Source organism: Tigriopus californicus, chromosome 3, assembly GCF_007210705.1.
Source record: "Tigriopus californicus strain San Diego chromosome 3, Tcal_SD_v2.1, whole genome shotgun sequence".
Taxonomy (NCBI): Eukaryota; Metazoa; Arthropoda; class Copepoda; order Harpacticoida; family Harpacticidae; genus Tigriopus; species Tigriopus californicus.
In genome coordinates, this window is record NC_081442.1 from 5,623,128 (window position 1) to 5,642,839 (window position 19,712).

Genomic DNA, 19,712 nt, shown 5'->3' on the forward strand with positions numbered 1-19,712 from the left:
CTGGGGTCCAATGAAATGTCACTAGCTGAATTAAGCACCAATCCGTTTCTATTTCCCAGTCCCTGGGTAGGACACAAAAGTTTACAGCGTACACGGTACGACAAACCAAGTGGGCAGAGAAAAGAGCGTAATTCTATTAGACGAAGTGATAACATGGCAGCTCTACGTACGTACATGTTAGGAAAGACAGCAGAAAGTGTATGCACTACAAATCGAAAGATTCCATTTCTCTAGAGTCTCAGCACTGCAGTAATAAATTTCTATTGTCGTCATATGGCGAGCCAGGAAAAAGTGGGAATGAATACAATATCACACATCTCTCCTTCTCCCGACGGTCGTCTTCTTGGTTCTTGGAGCTGCTAGTCGTCCACTCGCTTTACTTTGTACTACTACTCGTATCTATGTACAGTGGAATGTGATGCAAGACCATGGAGCTAGTTAGGAAATTTGCTCTTCCCCTCATTGCCAAGCATTGGCATTGTTTCGCCTTTATGTCTGCATAATGTACTAGAAATATGGGCAAACTTCGGGAGCTCCACGAAAGATTCGGCACAGCAGGATCATACCAGAATCTTAACTCCTGCTGGATACAATAAGGTGTTAATCAAATCCTTTTCTGCCCTACAGTCTTTGGTTTGGGCACCCTCATTTTCACCGGACTTGAGATCGCTATGCACGCCACTATGGAAAATACTTGTGTGGACGATATCTTAATCGCTCATCCCGTTCTCCAAGCCCTTTTCACTTTCCTCCAAATGCATTTTCTTTTCGTCAACTCTCAGGTGAGTCCATCCAATACCGCCATAATTGACCGAGACTAATCTGAAACGGGGACCTTTTCTATCCTCCTCTTTGCCCATAGGTCATCGTTGAGAGATTTGGTTTGTTCGCTCGATTTGGCTTCATGCACCTCGTGGCCACCAATCTGTGTCTCTGGATCCGAACCATCATTTGGGAATCGGCCAATGAGTGGATTCATCACATTTATCGAGACAACGAGCAGAATCGCCTCTTGCTCACGGGAGGTGGCGACGTGTTTGCTAGTTCCACGAAGATACGAGAAACTCCTCTGGCTTTGGGTCTCCGAGCAGGGTAAGCACCAAAATATGAATGGAGTGAAATGATAGCGTGCATGTTATTTACTGATCACTTTTGATGATTTTCGCAGAACGGTTAACTATGGTCCCTATACGAATAACTACTTCACTGATCGGAGCTTTACAAATGTCGATGACAACGAATACGAATACGTGGACAACTCTTTCGGACAAGGCAGCGCTCCTTTGGGTGAAATTCAGGCCCCGCCTTCTGCAGCTCAATTTGGTAAGACCTTCGGTGCTCAAACGGAAAGAAGAGGCTCCCCAGGGATTAGGTTGATAAACTAGTAGTTCGGATGGTGTATACGGCAAACTTCCTCGTAATGTGTTGAGGGAAATCTCCAAAGGGACTTGATCCGCTTTTTTCTAGAGTTACGCACTAGGCAAGGTTCCAGTTTCCAGTTTTGATTTGTATGGTTCTGCTGTTTGCAATGCAATAGTTTCCTGTACCCACCCTTCTTCTCGGTGGGAAGGCACAGCAGGATAAGCTTGTATTTTCCCATCATCTGGAGACTGTATTAATCCTGTATGGTTTTCTATCTGTCTCTTGCAGGAACATTTTGCAATAATTCTTCTCTGCCGATCGCAAAAGAGCATCTAAAGTACGTGATTTCACTCTACCAGTGCTTCAACGATAATGCCCTGGGAAAATTGTGGACTTCGTCAATGCCCTACTTGTTTCCATTCATTATTGAATACAGGTGAGTGCCAACAGCCTTTGGACTTGGTACATGACCAACGCTAAGAAATGGTTTAAGGCTCAGCACACATGCTTTTTAAAGGATCATGGGTAAATCATGTTGCCTTCTGCTCACTATCCTTTCTCTTCATGTACTAAAGAGAATCGGTTAAATCCAGCGGGAAAGTGATCTTCACATAATCACAAATCTCTTTATTGTTTATGATGGGAGAAAAATGTGAATGAAAACCAGTTGTTATCTGATGAACAGTCCTCATTAGATACAACTGCCGATGTTTCTTGTTTGATCTATTGGTATGCTGCCTTCTCGATCTGTCTCTATTCGTATTTCAAAAGCTCAATACTTCTTCCTGCCTCATAACTTATCCAGCACAAAGCTCAATGACCCTATCCTTTTGTATCGGATCCAAGGATGAGGTCTTTTTTCTAACTTAAATATATCTTTCGCTCATATAGCTTTCAATACCTTTAGGTAGCATACCAAGCGACCAGATTGGAAACCTTTCGATCGGAGCTCTGTCTTGTTTTCGTTCCATTTTTCTTCCCTTCCAGGATTAAGGTGGAACTTCATTTCAGTCTGATCGCAGCCGCCGTAACCTACATCATGTGGAAGAATGTGGGCAATGATAAGATCCAACGAGTGGAGGGCAAAAAGATCAAAGACGAGGAAGATAGCGCCAAAAAGCGACGGGGCTACTGGCGAGTAGATTGCCAAAGCGCCAGCAAAGGCCTTTTCTTGGGCCTCTTGTGTCTGGTGGGCGGTATCATCATCCTGATTATCTTCTTTGTGATGAAGGTTTGTCCTCTTGCGTCCTAATTCCACGAAAAATTTCTGCCAAGTCTCACGTGTTTTTCGTTTCTTCGTTTCTTCGTTTAGGACAATGCGGAATTCAGTGAGGAGATGTTTTGGATCTTTGTTGGCATGGAAATCGCTATTTTGGGTCTGGCCATTCTCGGGTGTTTGGGTGGGTTTGTCCAGATGCAAAAGCTGTCTCATAGTTTCCACAAACCCTATGACTTGGATAACCTGCTCTCATCGGTGACCGTTGTTGGGGCGTATGTCTACGCCATTTTTAGTATGATCGCCGCCGGTATGGACATTCAAAACCAAAAGCACATGGTTGTTTTCATTCAGAATGGACTCCTGTTGATTCAGGTTGGTCGTTGATTCATGTCTAACCTAGTTGATCCACAAGTTGACGTGACCTTTGTCCCCTTTAGGTCACACTCCAAGGATTGATCATGACCGAGGCCGGCAGAAGGATCTGTTCGACACGAATGCAACAATATGTGAAACCGGGCCGACAATTGATCACGTTCCTTCTCTTTGCCAACATCACCCTTTGGATTATAGATACTTTTATGACTCACAGCTGGATCACGCAAGGAGTCCAGCTTCAGTTTTACGGACTTCTGGCTTGGGGTATCATTTCCCGGATCAGTATACCTCTACTTGTTTTCTACCGGTATGTAATACAGAAGAACGTGATTCTTTGATCCTTGAGGAAATTGTTATTCCCTCCACATTCTTCGTTCTAGGTTCCATTCTTGCGTGGTTCTGGTGGAAATTTGGAAGAACACTTACCGCACCAAGGAGTCCTTCTGAGGCTTGTGTGGACCTACAGCTAGCCAACTGCTCGCCTGCATTCCTTGTTTGTGTCATGAAAACAGTCGCCATTCCCGTCGCCTAGTAGCTCAAAAGAGCCCTTCCACTTCCAACGAATTTATTTACACCGAACCCGCCGACTACTACGAATCTTCGAACCTCCCGTCACTTTCCTATTCGGAATCCAATCCGTCTCCACCTCCATTGCCCGAACGAAATCACGTGGGGCGCTTCAGAATCTCGGACCTTCTCACTGCCACGCCTGTCACGGGCAAAAAGGACCTCAAATTGAATAGTCACAAAGCTCGTCAGTCAGACACGGGCGACGATTCTTGCTCTGAGATTGTTAAGGTGAAGAACGTCAAGAACATTCTTCAATTGTCGAAAACGTCTCCTGATGTAGACGGAACTTGTCCTCGACCGTCCTCGTTGCAGCAACTCCAAAGCTTGGACATGTTTAAGGCCCAGAACAATAACAATGCTTCCGGCCCGTCAGATTCGGATAGCTTCATGCTTGAAACGGATCAGTACGTGAGACAAATGAAGAAGCGAAGGGTGGACCTGATGTCGCAATTTGACTCGTCAGCCACCGATCGAATTCGTCGCAAAGTGGGTTATGAAATCGAAAAACGTTTAGTGAGGGTGCTCCAAGCTAGGACGATTAAAAAGAAGGCTAAATCTTCTAAAAGTGCCAAAAGTGTGAACAACATGTATCATATGTACAAATCGAAGAGTACGCTTAGAGCTGGTTCGAACGAAGCGCGTTATCATACTTCCCGGAGGAGGCGTCACAAACGCTACCGGAAACATCATCGATTCTGCCTCAAGTGTCTAACGAGTAGCTTTTCTGAATTGTTCCGTATGGTAGCTCACCCATTGAAACCAGATCATAACCAGAAATCGCTCCCATCTTCATCCCGTTCCAACTCGTTGGGGCAAAGGAAGAGACATTTTAATAAAGTGACACGGAGTGATTCAGAGAATACAGGCTCTCGTTTTCCCACCCCTAAGATGCTTCTTAACGCTCAAGACGGCAAAATCCAATGGCCTGTTTTCCAATATGGAGGCACCTCGGGTTCTGGAATGCTAATAAGTACCGGGAAAATGTATTCGGCTCCTCCACGGGTTTCTCAAACTCGAAGTGCGGGCAGGGAGAACTTCTCTCTCGGGGCTCAAATTGATCCACGAAGTAATTCCGGGACGACAAAGCAAAGTAAAATACCCACATCGTTTACTTCGGCGGCTTATGATATAGATAAAAGTATTGTTATAAATCATGCTAGTACTAATTCTCAAGATGCAGAGACAATCAAAGACAACCCTGAGAATGACAGTGGTTTGGTCGGCTGGCTGCAGGTCCGTGACGTCAGAAACAAGCGTCACTATGTGCAAGTCATTGATCCTTCTCCGCAAGGACCCTTTAGGAAACTGCCATGGAACCCAAGTGGAACTTTCCATGTCATGAAATTCTAACCTATGTGCAATATTTCCCTTGGAACGTATTCAAGGCAATTGACTTCTCATCTTGTTTTCCACCCTGTATCACAGATGCGTTTATAATGTTTATAACTGAATTGAACGATTTTGCCCTTACTTATTTTTGTACATAAATAGACCTTTTTTTCAAATCTCGTTGCAGCATTATTTCTTGAAAACCAAAGAATTACGTGTTAGAGACATGGATTCAACAGTTTCAATGTGAAACAAAACAAACAATACATTTGATTTAATGATTTTACAATTACCTTAAGTGCTACCCCGCCCCTGTTTTGTTTTTCCAAGATTTTTTTTAAAGTGTGAAATAATTTATTCAAAAGTAACATCAGCTTTCAAGTTAGGCTTTTTGGATAAATTCTTGATTATCAATTCTTATTGACCCTACAAGCCAGTGCTCGTCTGGAGGTCTAGTCGGGTCCAGATTTCCAACTCAAAATCGTTAGAGCAACAATATGATTTGCAGAGTTTAAGTGTTAGAAGATAGAAGATTTTCACGTCCCTGTAAGTAACGTTTAAAAAAGTATTCTGAAACCAAGCTTAAAGATAATGATTACTTTTCTACATTCAATCATGGTGAAACATTGATCTCATAAATAAGGTAGCGGTAAGGCAGCTTCAAAGGTTATTTCACCGGCCTAATCTAATGCTTTTTTGGCATGCTGAAGATAAAGACTCATCAACCAAAACAAGATGCTTCTATTGACTTTCGAAATGCATACGAGGTTGCCATCTCGCAGGAAATATGTTCAAAAGAGCAGATGATGCTCTCAAGCAAGAGGCCAAATAAAGCACTGTATTCGAATGGCTACCATACTTTACTAGAGCTTCGAAATGGTTTGAAAATAATTAGAAAGTGCAGATGTTTATCCGTGCATCAAATCTTAACTTCTGACAATATCATAAAGAGCTCACATAACAAAGTTTTGGCGAAATTAAAATGCAGACTCCATGATTTAGAAACAGACACCCTGTGAATTCCAAGAACTAGAGAGAAAAAGAAAGCAGAAAGAGAGGGCGAAGGCAATTGCCCATGTATTCTCGGTCACCTTGCCCTGGGTGACCATAATCAGACGAGTACAAAATGGCAGGGATGAAGACTAGTACAAAGGACTTTTGGGGCTACTATGGCTTGTTTTGACTGCACTCACGAACCAAACGACCAAGAGACTTGAAGAATGAATTAGTGGACATCCAATGCTCTGCCGAAAATGCGCCAACCAATGAGGGGTGACTAAAAAGAGGGGAGGAAAAGTCAAAGAAAATCAACAAGAATCCTACAAAAGTACGGAGGTTGTATTTACTGAGCATCATCTCCAGTCTTGAGCTCTTGAGCCGGTAGAGGTCGATTTTGAAAGTCAATAGTATGCATATTGAATTTTTGAGTCTTCAAGCAAGGTTATGTTGAGCAAAATAGAAACTTAAAGAAGAGTCTTAAATTGATCATTGTTAAGGAAAATTCTAGGGATACCATAATTCCAGGCTTCTATTTTTCAGAGAATTCGTTTTTTTAGCTTAACTCTCGATATTGTGTGTATTGGGACAGCATTGCTGAACTTAGATAGACCTTGATGATGACTTATCATTTCCGCCAGACCAAAAATGTTTTTATATAAAAAATATTTTTCACATATTTTGGGGCCCAAAAAATTATTCTTGTCCATTTTCATCTTTTTTCCTGTGATGATAAGTAAGAAAGAGGAAGATGACCTCCGACAACAAGGACTTTATTCAGTTGTGGATCAAATAGGGCACAAATCTAATGATTAAGTGAGCAAAAGTGACCTAAGCAATACCACTAGACTCTCGAAAAGAATCAATTGTATACTGCACCTTAACATCAGAATCACTTAAAAAGTGTCTTAATGTCAAGCATTGCAATAAAGGAGATTTAATTTCTTGTCAATAGAATAAGGATGCACAATAGATCACCCAGTACATGCAATTGTTTTCCTAGAATTTGGCAACAGAAAAAGACAATAAACAGGACTAACAATGACCTTTTGGCCATGAAAGCAACTTTTTGCAATTCATCGCCTTTTTTGTTCATTCCCAACTTTTTATTTTTATTTTTTATTTCTCGCCTTTTTCGCATTTGTTATTTTTGTGCTCCTTTCGCATATTTTTCAACTTTTTCTCATTTTTTCCCAACTAACACAAAAGTTGCCAACATGGCAACTGGTTTTTTTAAGGTCTATTAATCAGGAGCCAGCATGGACATGGCAAGAATCTGCTTCCTAGGGATAGCAGGTTCAATTTCTGGTGCTTGATGATATTATAATGTAATATCCTTTCCATCTATGTGTTGCTTGTTATGGAAGGCAAAAATAGCCCCCCCCCCTTCGAACGTGTTGTTGCCTATGTGTTGGAAAGTTAATTTGCAATTTTTGTTCAATTTATTTGATTTTTTATGCAAATTCGTTGTCAATAAAGACTGTATGTATCCGCAAGTTTTGCTAGAAATGCTAGAAAAAATTAACGGGGCAGAAACAACAAACCGAAACGATTTTGGTTAGCATAAAATCAACATATTGGGGTCGTTTTGAGCAACATGAAAATGACATATTTGGGCCAAAAAAGCAACGTATTTTGTCGGAGCCTACTTATCATGTTATATCGATCTTTCCTGAACAGTTAGCCCATATTGCCATGATCACAAATTTCGCTCATGTCTTTGATGTTAGTCAGCGGTGGGTCCTTTTTGAAGGAAATAGTTCAATCCCAATTTCGCTGTTTGTAGCCTCACATATCTTTGCCTATATGTAAAACAGCCTTAATGATGCCCACCTTCGGCTCAATTTTTTTCGCAACTTGAGTCTATTTTATTTGTGGGAAATTCCACAAGTTGCGGGATACATCTTGTGTTTTTTTTTGATTGATTTTGACGATCCCATCAACGTTGTGGGTGCGTTTTATTTGGATTCAAGGAGCAGGACAATTGGTGGGCTCAGTCTTTCACTTCGCTTTTTAATGTTTATGTTTTATAATGTAATTTTCAATTCTTGACTTATTTGTTGTCAACAACTTAACACAATCGATTGATATGAGTTAGTTGGAAATAAAGTATCAGCTATAATCAGCAGTTTAGTTGAGAGAAAAATTTAGTACGCTTACTGTTCCTATTGTCAAGATTAGATCCGTTTTCGATATGCAAGTATAACGAAGATTCAATTTTACGGATGAAAGTTGCATTCAATTCTGGCTTTAACGCCTAATCTAGTTAACCCTAACCCGTGATTGGTGGTTTCTTTCTAAAGGTCCTTGAATAGGCATATTTTTACTTTCCTTCAAATAGGAATATCAATGCATCACTTCTGATGAACAGGCTCACATCCTTTTGCTTAGAGTTACTAGCTTGACTGAAAATACAATTTCTTTCAAATTGTCGAAAATATTCCCGATCAACAGAACTGAAATTCAAATAACACTTTCTTGGAAACACATGAAAACCACCGAGGGTAAAGCAAGGTTGATTTCGATAGAAAAATACCAATTCTCGGAAGTGGTTCGTCCTTATTCCCTCAGGTCCTTACCTTGTATTACAAATACTACAGATTTTGCTCCTAAGCATTGGCCAATGAGGAGCTATGTCTTTCTCTCGATAGAGGGGCTTACTTTTTACGTCGCGCTACTTAACAGCCCAAACTGATAGGGGAGGGACAATGCTGATTATTTAACAAATTTTCTTTTGGCATATTATGAGCGAATAAAAGACTTGGTCCAATGTCTTCAGATGAAGATTACGTGACATAAATTATTGTATATGGAGCCTTGGCTTCCAATGTGTGACTATTAATAATAAGTGCAGCAACAAGTGAGTTTACTGAGAACCGTCAATCGTCTAGGTTTTATTGAATGCATTGGCAGCAACGGCAATTTGTCGAAGATTTATTTGCATTTGTCATAATATGTCTCCTGTTGATGTCTCTTGTTGAAGCTCGGATTCTGAAGTACAGAAAAATTCTCATGTACTGAACGCTCGTAGTCTCTACACTCGTAACTCGTGTATGTACGCATTGTACTGAACCGTCAGAGGAAATCGAGTTAAAAAAAAAAAGCTCCTTTGCATGATGACCCGATAGTTCTGAATGAAAGCCGCAGCCGGTAAAATGAATTCCTTTCTAAATCGGCCAAAGGCTTGGAGAGCTCCTGGCTAGCTGACTGACTGACATTGGCTTTCCTGGTCCTCCTGGTCCTCCTTGTCATCAGCCCGTAGGACCTAACGGAGTTCTGAACTTTATTGCATAGGGGACAACAGATCCGTTTGACGAGCTAGATCTGGTGCTGAAAGGGGAATAAAGCCCAAAGTGAGCGAAACTCTCGAGGTGGCCATCTCGACTCGTCTAATTGGACAATTGTACATAAGTAGGTAGGTAGGTACGGATATTGGGAGCGGTGGTGTGGTGGTGTTGGTAGTATCAAGTCATGTGAAACCTAATCCGGGATGTGTGTTCCGTGCGCTCAACTGTAGCATTGATCACGTGAATGAATCCAGAAGCCAACGGGTAGCGTCTCAACAATCGCCGTCTGCTCACTGCTCAGTTTCCCAAAGCAGTCCAGGAATCTCAGAGTCCAAATTCGCTCGTTGTTCCGTTGACTGGCTTGCTTGGGGGGAGATGTACGAGTACTCTGCCACTTGCCACTCACTATTCTAATTTCCCGTTGTCGTGTCCACCACCTACAGAGCGTACGCACAGTACGAGTCCATGGACAAGGGAGACCGATGTCCGGAGTTGTACTTACATGGCTTACGTCGTTCTTAGTAAGCTCTCTTGGTCAGTCAGTCAGTTAGTCAGTTAGTCCGCTTTCGAGGTGCTTTTTCTTCTTTTCTTCCCAATTCAGAAAGAGGTGAATCTCGCTCCGAGGTTGAGCCCAAGGAAAAAGCGGCCTCGTTGCCCAATGCTGCGACTCGAGCGTTTGTTGGGCCTGATGTCAAATCTCAGCTCGATTTGAGGTGTCCGTGTCCCTCACGAAGCACAAATACCCTGCAATATCCCCTGAAGTGAGCGACAAAGAGGACGAGGACGTGGCCAGGCCAGAAGGCTAAGCATTCCCATTACCTCGTAGCATACGAAGGTGAAGAAGGAACAAGTCTCAGATAATGAACGAATCATATCTTCCCATATGGCCTTTTCTGTGACTGTGCCACCTATGTCCCGTTGTGCCTCCGGTCCATTCTCGTGGTGTGGGTGACCGTTTGAAGACACGAAGCAACAAACACAGTGCCACCCCCACCGCCACCGCCATCGCTGCCATCAACTTCACCGGACAAGGAGGCTGTTGTTCCTGATTCCGACGGCTCGGCAATTGTTGGAGCAGAAGACGCTGATGATCGTTCGTTCCCCATCTTACGTGTCTGCTGCTGTGAGGTGAATGGGCCAGAGAGAGGTTCCACAACAATCGTGGGATTAAAAAGTGCCAGATTTTTGTTGAAGACTATGTCAATCCATGGGCCAGGCTTTGGCATAAAGTGGAGTGGATCAGCTCGCGTGTGTCAGCCACAGCTCTTCTCATTGCCAACAGACCAAGTCAGAATCGTCCTTCATGTCTTGGGCGTGGTGTGAACTGTGAACCCTTCTAGACTTGCCAAGGATCATTATTGTTATTGCGAGTATTATTGCTCGTTCCAACGGGTTTGTGAGTGGAAAATGTCCAGTGTGAGTGTGCCCATCTGTCAGAAGCCTCTTTTCGGAGTGTTTCCCATGATTATGTGATATGTGATAGCCTAACCCCACGTTGCCCAGAGGTGATGGAATGTTACAGCTCCAGGAATCGGCGGCCCACCATCGAGCTTCGATCCATGGAAATGCCTCCGTATCCAAATATGGTAAGACCATCTTCAATAGTATCATGATTTCCTTGGGATTCGCGCTAAAAGGGTGCCCCCCAGGACGTGTAGAAGTGTGTTTGCATGAATAGTTCGATGTGCCCAGCATTGACAATTTCGAGCCAGCAAAATTCTCCCGTGCTTTTGTGCGGCTGGGCCACCACCGCGGACTTGGCAATCGCGAGTCCGTGACGTCGGAAAAAACAACAGCCCATGTGCATGCGAGAGTGTTCACTGCTCAAAGACTGTCCTGCTTGACGGCCTTCATTACATTCACACAGGAGTGAATGTATTATCGTCGTCAAGAGCACGGAACACTCAGATTGGCGAGGAATGGCTGAAGAAACAGCGACAGCCTCGCCGAGGACAGCCTGGACGCTGAAAGCCGATCAAAATGACACCTGATAATGGAATCAAGCATGCACGCGGCAAGGACCCTCTGGTAGCATTCTTGTTAGTTAGCATGTAGACATCAAACCAGTTACTCATGTTTTATATTCCTCTCAATGGAATGCATCTGACAATGTACTGCCCTCATTTACATATAGACTGGGCTCAGATTTTTGTGATGTATTGATTTCCGCACGTTTGACCACATCTGACCAACATTGATCAAGTCTATAGTGAATCTTAAAGGATAAAGTGCTCACCTTTCTATAAAAGGACTTTCGCTCAGGCGTTTAGACGATGAGGTATTAGCAACATGCGTGCCCTGTGACACCATGATTCATGGGGGATCTTTTCCTCAAACTAATGGTGTGCCCAGGGATTGCTCGTGAAAAATTCACGAGTCTTTTTGATTGGCCCATTTTTATCCCATCATCTCCTGTGACGTACACAGGATGCTTGCCTGCCTGCCTGTCTGTCTGTTTGCCTACCTAGTGCCTAACTGCTGTACTGAAGCTGTGGGAACAACTTGGAACTGGGAGTAATGAATCTCATGACGAGGGTGACTCTGATGCATCCACCCGTTGGCTTAACTACGCAAGAAAACTCCTGATGAAATAGTAATGATGAAATATGAAATGTCTTTCGCCATAAGATGCAACTCAGTTTATGAGCAGAAAAGAGCATCACGAGGGAATATCTAAAGCATCACATCGGGATATGCCCCTTTTATCTAGATTGAAGAAAAACCCCGTCATCAGAGGGAAAAAAGCAAACCCAATAGAACTCTTCCAAGATATTCAACAATTTGCAGGGATTCAGTAACGTCCATCTTGAGTAGAAGATATTGTGGTTTATTGTGTGTTCTCAAGAAATGTGCGATTAAAAAATCTAGTACTTGATTGACTCATTTCGAAACCTAATGGAGCTCGTACATTGGACTTTCCAGTTCTTTCAAAGCCATTGAAAACTCTTGGGGCATGTCACAGATACGATACGTCAACGTCGAAAATTCAAAACAAATGAATATTTTGGTTACACATACAGATATAGTTGAATAAGAGAAAGACTTCTCACGTCTCGACTAGCGAATATGATTGACTTTGTTGTCAATATGCCGATAGTAGTTAGAATTGTTTACAAAAAAAATAAATAATGCTTGTGAATCACTTAGGTGTTTCCCTGCGTCTCGCCTCGGTGCGTGTTTATTTGCTCGGTTTAACTATTGCTTGGATTCATTGAAGCCGACACAGATCGTTTAACGATAACTTGCCCTAGAATACGGTTCGAATAATCTTAGAATTTTGGATCTTGAATCTATCAATATTCCGTGTATGTCTTCGACCTAGTAGGAGACGAACCTTTTCTTTGGATCAGGGCTTCCATTTCCTTCGGGTCATTGAACTTGTGGTCGGGTGCAGTGGTTGTGCCAAGATTGGCGACCCATAACATGATAGAAAAGGCCTGAACTACTATACCTATAACAAGTTTCTGCCCATTGACTGAGAACTCGTGTTCATGACCCAATTCAATCATGGAAACAGGTTTTCATGGTTAGACTATTTATTCTCAATAACGCTTAAGAACCACCCAATGTTGCTTTGAAACATTACTTCATTGCTCTCTGTTCACTAATGGCTGAAGAGCTGCTTTCCAGACCCTATTGAAACATAAATAGTTTCTAAGGGTCATCCTTGATAACTTGAAGCATGACGCCTATTCTCCTATTATTCAATTTGCATCCTTCTAATAGTCTTTGGGAATACAAAGGTGTTGATGTGGTAAGAGCTTTCATGTAAGTTTTAGGGCGGCTTTACACTAGGATGGAAAACCGAGAATGAATTTGGTTTGAGGATTGAAGTAGGGCTAGTGTTAGGGCGAGTTTTTTTGCAATATGAGTCTTTTTGTTCGACTTCAGTACAGTGAAAGACTGAGGTCGCCTCAGCACTAGTCCTACTTTCATCCTCAAACCAAATTCAATCAAGGTTTTGTTGAAAGACTAAATATTGAATAAATTTTATGTTATTGTTCCTAGTTACAATACAACAAAGACAAATAAAAAAGTGCCTTTTATAAGCTTTTAATATAATTTATCTCGTGAATACCACTTAACGCAAAATAACTGATTATTCAATGGGAATTGCTATTTTTCATACAGTTAATTCAAATTCCGATTTTAAGAAGTCAACAAGATCAGTTGTCACCTTTATCTTGTTCGTTTGTTTGTCATGCTATCCTTGAAAAGCCCTGCAAATTCGATATTAACCCAGAAGAAACTCATCAAAAGCGTCTTGACCATAACACACTCGTCAACCTCCATGTTTCTAAACGATACGAGTACAATAGCAAAATGATCTCATTTGAATGAATAGCTATTTTATTCGCCTCGAGTTATGGAAACGATCCGCAGGTTTCCATCTCCAAGTTTAAGTTTTGATTTATGACTTGGGATTGCCAAACCCATGTGGCTAATCCGCTTAAAAGGAATTTCAAGCTTTGTTAAGGCTCAGGCAGTTTGATCGCAATACATCCCTTGTAAGGACATTCCTGTCTCACAAATCAACCTGTTAGCGAGTGGGTCTGCTTTGATTTGAAAAATGAGAGCGAATGTTTCCCCACTGAACTACTTCATTTCCAAGCTCATCTCCGCCCCTTCTGAAAGGAATCCGATCTTGAAACGTGCTCAATGCTTCTCACCTACTACGCTGATCAACGTGCGGTGGAATCAAACCCCTCTCTTTATGATCCTCGAGCAAAGTGCCTCGAACCGTATTTCGTGCCGGGCTTACAAGTCAAAGACCAAACGAGTGCAAACCATCCAAATTGGCACAACCAAGGCCCTAGATCCTCCTACCTTCTCATACAAACACTCCCTCGCTTCCTTTGCCACACACTCACATTTCTCTTTCTCTCTCCCCTTCTCCCTCCAGATCCATTTCTTCCCATTCCATCCCTCTTTGTCTCGGGTTGCTTCCAGTTAGTAGAGCAGAGAATGAGGTACCAGAAAGACCACGACGGGGCCAGTCGTCTGGAATTCTCTTAGTAGGTTCCACGGTTGAGTCGCCAAAACCCAAAAGCCGGCTAGAGGAATGTGAAAAACCTAACAACCAGTTACTCTGAACGAGTTGCTTGGTATCGGTCAGACTAATTTGGCATTGAGTGTGAAAGTGCGAACACAAGCATTGAGCTGTTTTACTGCATGGATGCTTGCTACCGTGTCTGTGTTGAAGAATGGGGATGGTTCAGGCCACAGATTGGAAAGCAATCCAAGTGTTGGAGCAACTTTCACACTTCTAAGCACATGATTTTCGATTCTGATGTCGCACATGTGTTTGCAAAGTTTTCTGCCTCGGTGTGTTTCTGCATGCAAGCAACTTGGTATTCTGCAAGGACTACATTATCTCTGGACGGTCTTTGACGTGAATATTCGGGAACTCAGATAAGAAAGAACCATGATCCGTCCCATTCAGACTGTTACAATTGGGACATTAGTCTAATTTCCAAATCTAGATCGAAAGGTGATTTACGGTTATGGATCGGCCCAGGCGTTGTGAATTCTTGACGAAGTAGCGTTCATCAGAGAATGATTCCTGGAATCACGGCACCACTCATTCTTCGTACAACTGTGGCAAGTGTTTGCTCGTCAATTGTTATAAGAGTGCCTTTCCATCGCTCTTTCAAGTGCACGAGGAATTTGGATTTTGTCATTTGAAATTCACACATGGAAAACGGGATGCCATTTTATGGACTCAGTTCGCCTCTGAATTGGTTTTGGAACTCGTGACTTAGTAGTGCACTTGTCGTTGCAAGGCCAATGGGACACGTTGTCCTAGTCCTACTAGTTGACGTGTTAGTCGCTGTTGCCGTGGTCTCCCTAGGCTCCCCTATAGTCCAAGCTCATGGGGGAAAAACGGTTGAGTCGTCCTTCAGTCTTGGCTTTGAAAGGATCGGAAGTGCTGCCTCCAGAAGCCTCGCCAAAAGCATCCTCATCATCGTTGGGTCGAAATGGAGGTCCGCTCCCCTATAGTTTGACTTCGCCTGACAGGGGATCAAACCACTATCCGACCTCTTCAAGGTGTCATTCTAGAGCTCGAGGCGCATACAACCAACGGAGCTTTCATCCGACTGCGAAACTTGGGCAAGTTATTCATAGTAATGACAAGAAGGAGGATTGATCGCTCTTCGATGGATGTATGTAGTAGAGCGGGTCATAATATTCTTCGAGTATTGAAACTACGAAATTTGATGTTCAATGCTCTTTACAGATTATTTTATGCTACTGATATTGGCAAAAGAATGGGATCTTGGGTGTTTTTTTTTTCATTTTTATCTCCTTTCAAAAACGACACAATCAAAAGCTTCTTTTCTCGTAAAGTGTGATATCTCGTACATCTTGTCATTACTGTCATCATGAACATGGTATGTCCATTAGGTACCATTGTGTGCCAACTCATGATCATGAAGAACTCTATTTAAGGCCCTTATTTGGCCTGACCTCTCGTATGAACCCATCGTCCTCATCATCACCAGATGACCTTGTGTATGAACATCCCGATCTAGTTAGTCCTGTCACCGAATCCATCTGCTTGTCACCCATTGAAGAAAGGGACATCGTCACTCACTCTGACCTTGAACAAGATGAAGTCAACCAAAGTTCAGGTTCGTATCGGATAAACTTTGCCAAGAAATATAAAAACACGAGGACTCGTAGGGCTGGTGCAAAAGATCGAAACCCTTCCCCGATAATAAGCTTGTAATACGGGTATAGGTTTTTCCATAAAGGCTGCTCATGCCAACTCATCTCCGTGCTTACGAGAGTAATAAAACTGGCTCAATTTAAGGGCACATTGTTGTACCATTTGAGCGCTGAAATGGAACATTAAGAAAATGCTCTTGAGCTTCTTCCCGTCTAGCTATAAGAACCTCGAGTGTTCTCGGGCACATAAATTTCAGTTCGGTTTTTTTCTAGAAGGTCTGTTTCAAAAAAAACTTTGCAATTTTCCCTGATGAAGGTTGGCACGTTCCACTTGACTCATTACATGTTTAAGCAAGACAAATACTCGATAGGACTTTCAAACTTGAGCACAAAACTGATTCACGTCTATATTGAATTTACACTTGTACAAGAATTTAGCAGTCCCCTTTTTTGTAAGAGGAATGTGAACTCGAAAATTGGGATTCAAACCAGGTAGATATTTTCTCGTTTTCAATATTCGACCTCGTTTCTCAGGCGGAAATAACCAAATATCTTCTAACCCGAGACCAATTCCGTGGGATGGATCTGGGATCTTCAGACGAGGATTCCCATAAAGATTGGAATTCGTTTTCTATTAGACCAGAGTAGGCCAGCGATCAGGGGTTCCTTCGACTGGTCTCTTCTCGACTACAATGGATATAGGATAACTATCGAAAAGTAGCTAGTGTTTGCGTGTACCTGTAGGTAGGAATTCGGCATGCAGTTTGGGTCGTTTGGTCCCTCAGAGACTTCAGACAACAACTCAGTTTCTTGTCGCAAATAGCGAGCACTCGAGCTCTTCCTCAGTCTATCTACGAACTTTCCACAATTTTGAAGTGGGGGCTCGCTCGCTCCCACATGCCTTGTCAGATTTCAATTTCCCCTACCTGGGTCCGAACTAGTTCAAAATATCACTCCGAGATGAGTTGCATTCTTCACATGAAACCCAAGATTTGTTAAACTTGAAATACTTCTGGACTACTAACAAGTAACTGGCCGCTTTTCATAGCAGCACCATTGTCCAAACCCGCTTTCGCTCTCCAATTTCTCTTGTCTGAGTGCGTGAAAGTGTTTCTTTTTCTAACCAATTTGTTGTTGGATTCATATTTAGGCAGTACATAGTCACCTGAGTTTGTGGTTATCCAGGCCAGATACCTTTCTCGAACATTCTTGTGCTGTTGAACAATTATCTCATGTTTGAGTTTCCCATCCAAGGCAAATATTCCTTATTGTCTCCAAGTCCACTTGTCCGCGAGTCGATCTACTTCTCTAATTCAGTTGGGAACTCGAGAACTTAATGAAAAGTGGAAGAAGGTTCCACTCACGCACTCGCTCACCACAGTTGCTCCAAGCGAGAATATGCCCAAAAATTATACCTAAAAATTTGACCTTTTCTTAAACCACGGTAGCAAAGGAAGTTGTTTGCTTTCAATTATAAGTTCATGTGTGCTTCAAAAAAGTGCATAATTATATTTGAAACACCAGTTTTAGGATTTACGATCATTTTCCTATACATTCTTGGTTATATATCTTAAAACACATTTATGATTATTATTAACCCTGCTGTTTTGCTGTCTTTGTTGCTTTGGGAACTCTTTGTTCTTTATCTGGGGTACTAAGATCGGAGAGTAGAACTTCGCCTGGTCAGCAAAGCTAGCCATCATATTGTGCGTTTGTAGTTCTAATAGGTAGTCAATAGCAGATTGGTTCTCTGTCTGTGGGGAAGTAACGTTTAAAAGTTTCTTTGTCCTAAAATGTGATGAAAATCTATCAAATGGTCATTGCACGAAGATGTTTAAGGGAGGTTAAGCAAATGTGAAGCATTCAAGTTATTATAAGTAAGTAACATCTTAATTGCGATGTGAGGACAATAGACTGAAAGATAAAACAGCATGTACAATGTATGGTCTCTTCTCCTCAATATGTGAAGCATAACATTTTTCTTGCTCTTGGTTACTGACTGTCAAAAAATGCTCAAATATTTGTTGAAAATTTTGTTTTGGGAAATTTACGCTTGAGCAACTGTGTGATCGCAGGGACAGGGAAGGGAGAGAGAGGTAGCAGGCGGAGCAGGTCCTGCCGTCATTCGCGAGGACAGCGGCGATGGAGAATATGTTGGAGATTGCTACATGGGAAGACTTCAGCTCAGTTGTAATCAACAATACGAAAATCAATTGAGCACAGTAGATTGATACTTTTAAATAGGCTTTCGTGGACCCTGGAGCCATTTCAGTAATTACTAGACGCCTTTGAAAAAGATGGTCTAACCCACAGATTTCTAGACCATTTGGTTGGCCAAACTCTACGATGGATGGTCTCCCAGGAATTGATCACAAACCGGTTTATTGTATTGCTCAGCCAACTGAACGATCGTTCGTCCGACAGCCAGTATCTTGAATTCTGTGTCTAAGTGCAACAAAAAATGTTTTCCGAGCATAACAAATTCATGTTACATACGCTCATAACTAGAATACGTAGTCAAATTCGGGACATATAGGCAAGCGCTGGTACCAACAAACAAACTTGCCTGCCAATGCCAGTGATGCAAAATTGGAGTTTCAAACTGGTTTTAACGAAGCTGACCTTTCCTCGTATAGCAATGAGAAAGAAGGGTCAGCTTCTCAAAAACGTGTTTGAAACCCCAAACTTGCATCCCTGACACTAGTACCAGCGAACAGACGAACCTGCTAGAGCGCTTGCCTAAACGTCCCCATACTAAGCAGATCTGCAAACTCAGATTTGTTGATGGACAAAATATTAGAGAAGCATCAAACGTTTAAGAATAAAGGAAGCCGAATCTTTCATTTTGATAGTTGTAGGGACAACATTCCTCGTGACGGTTGGAAAAATTTGGCAAAAAATTAAAAGCAATCTAAATCAAACGTCAACTTCTTTTGAGACTTGCATTTCATGGTATGAACTAGTGCTGAGGCGAGTCCGGACTAGAGCCTTTTAGAAAGGACTCGAGCCCAGACTCGTCAAAACTTTCTTTTTTTTCTAGAATTTCATAAGACAAGTCTTTCTGCTAGAAGTGACTGTAGTTAAAGACTCGAGACCGGCCTCCGACAAAAAGTCAAAATATCAGAGGACTCGTACAACTCTGACGATTGCCATACTCGCCCCAGCACTAGTATGAACGCCATTTATTATCCCGGGTACAACAAGCCTTCCCAAAAGTGGCCTAGAGGGCCCTTTAAATACTGCCTTGACCTGAAATTGCTATTTTCAACCATGACTTTGTTCCTTCAAGAATGAATGATAGACCTACAAGAATATGTACTTGAATAGTCTCTTCGATTTCGCTTAAAATTTGGAAGTATCCTTCAATAAAAGAAATATTATTCATCTGTATTTTTCATCGAACATCAAAGCCCAGGTTTAGTAGTCCGACCAAACAATTAATTTGAGTTCGACGAATAGAGAAGCATATGTAACTGTTGGAATTTGAGAAAACAAGGAGTTTCTCAGTTTCTGTTTATTGAGGCCATTATGTTTAGTTTTCCTCAAGTTGGAACATCTTGAAGTGGCTTCAGCCGTCAGATACGTGAATGTTCGTACTTACGTACTCACGCCGCTATGATGATATTACATACATCAGAGGGTGAGTGAGCCCTTACCCCCAACTGCCTAGGTCTCTCTTTGGGTCTTCCTCCCCGTCAGAAAGGTAGAATTGGGGAATAAGAGGAGGAATAAATGAAGAGTCTTTGCTCACCGCAGGCGAAATGGGGCACTAGCCTCTAAAGATATCAGGATAAGAACAGCCATAGTAGTAGCAACCTTACGTACTAGTGGAAGTATTAGTAGGGCCCATGGACGAAATTGTTTCACAGTAGTAGCCAGCCGGGAAGCGAAAAAGTGATATTTCC

The 19,712-nt window shown here is 42.2% G+C and overlaps 2 protein-coding genes across 3 annotated transcripts in view; both read left to right on the plus strand.

Moving 5' to 3' along the window:
- Window positions 1–3,541, plus strand: part of LOC131877353 (proton channel OtopLc-like) — a 10,578-nt gene extending 7,037 nt beyond the window's left edge. The window contains exons 3-10 of the mRNA XM_059222983.1: window positions 628–782; window positions 863–1,092; window positions 1,169–1,323; window positions 1,651–1,798; window positions 2,350–2,593; window positions 2,675–2,953; window positions 3,019–3,263; window positions 3,337–3,541. Of these exons, the coding sequence (XP_059078966.1) occupies window positions 628–782; window positions 863–1,092; window positions 1,169–1,323; window positions 1,651–1,798; window positions 2,350–2,593; window positions 2,675–2,953; window positions 3,019–3,263; window positions 3,337–3,403 (1,523 nt within the window). The 3' untranslated portion in view covers window positions 3,404–3,541. The remainder of the gene's footprint in view (window positions 1–627; window positions 783–862; window positions 1,093–1,168; window positions 1,324–1,650; window positions 1,799–2,349; window positions 2,594–2,674; window positions 2,954–3,018; window positions 3,264–3,336) is intronic.
- A 6,258-nt stretch (window positions 3,542–9,799) lies between these two features.
- Window positions 9,800–19,712, plus strand: part of LOC131878543 (uncharacterized) — a 30,410-nt gene continuing 20,497 nt past the window's right edge. Inside the window, exons 1-2 of one of the 2 annotated variants that reach the window (XM_059224540.1) lie at window positions 14,383–15,249; window positions 15,544–15,770. In XM_059224540.1, the coding sequence (XP_059080523.1) occupies window positions 15,011–15,249; window positions 15,544–15,770 (466 nt within the window). In that variant the 5' untranslated portion in view covers window positions 14,383–15,010. Of the gene's footprint in view, window positions 10,725–14,382; window positions 15,250–15,543; window positions 15,771–19,712 lie in introns of those variants that run through there. The other variant, XM_059224541.1, reaches the window with a different exon arrangement.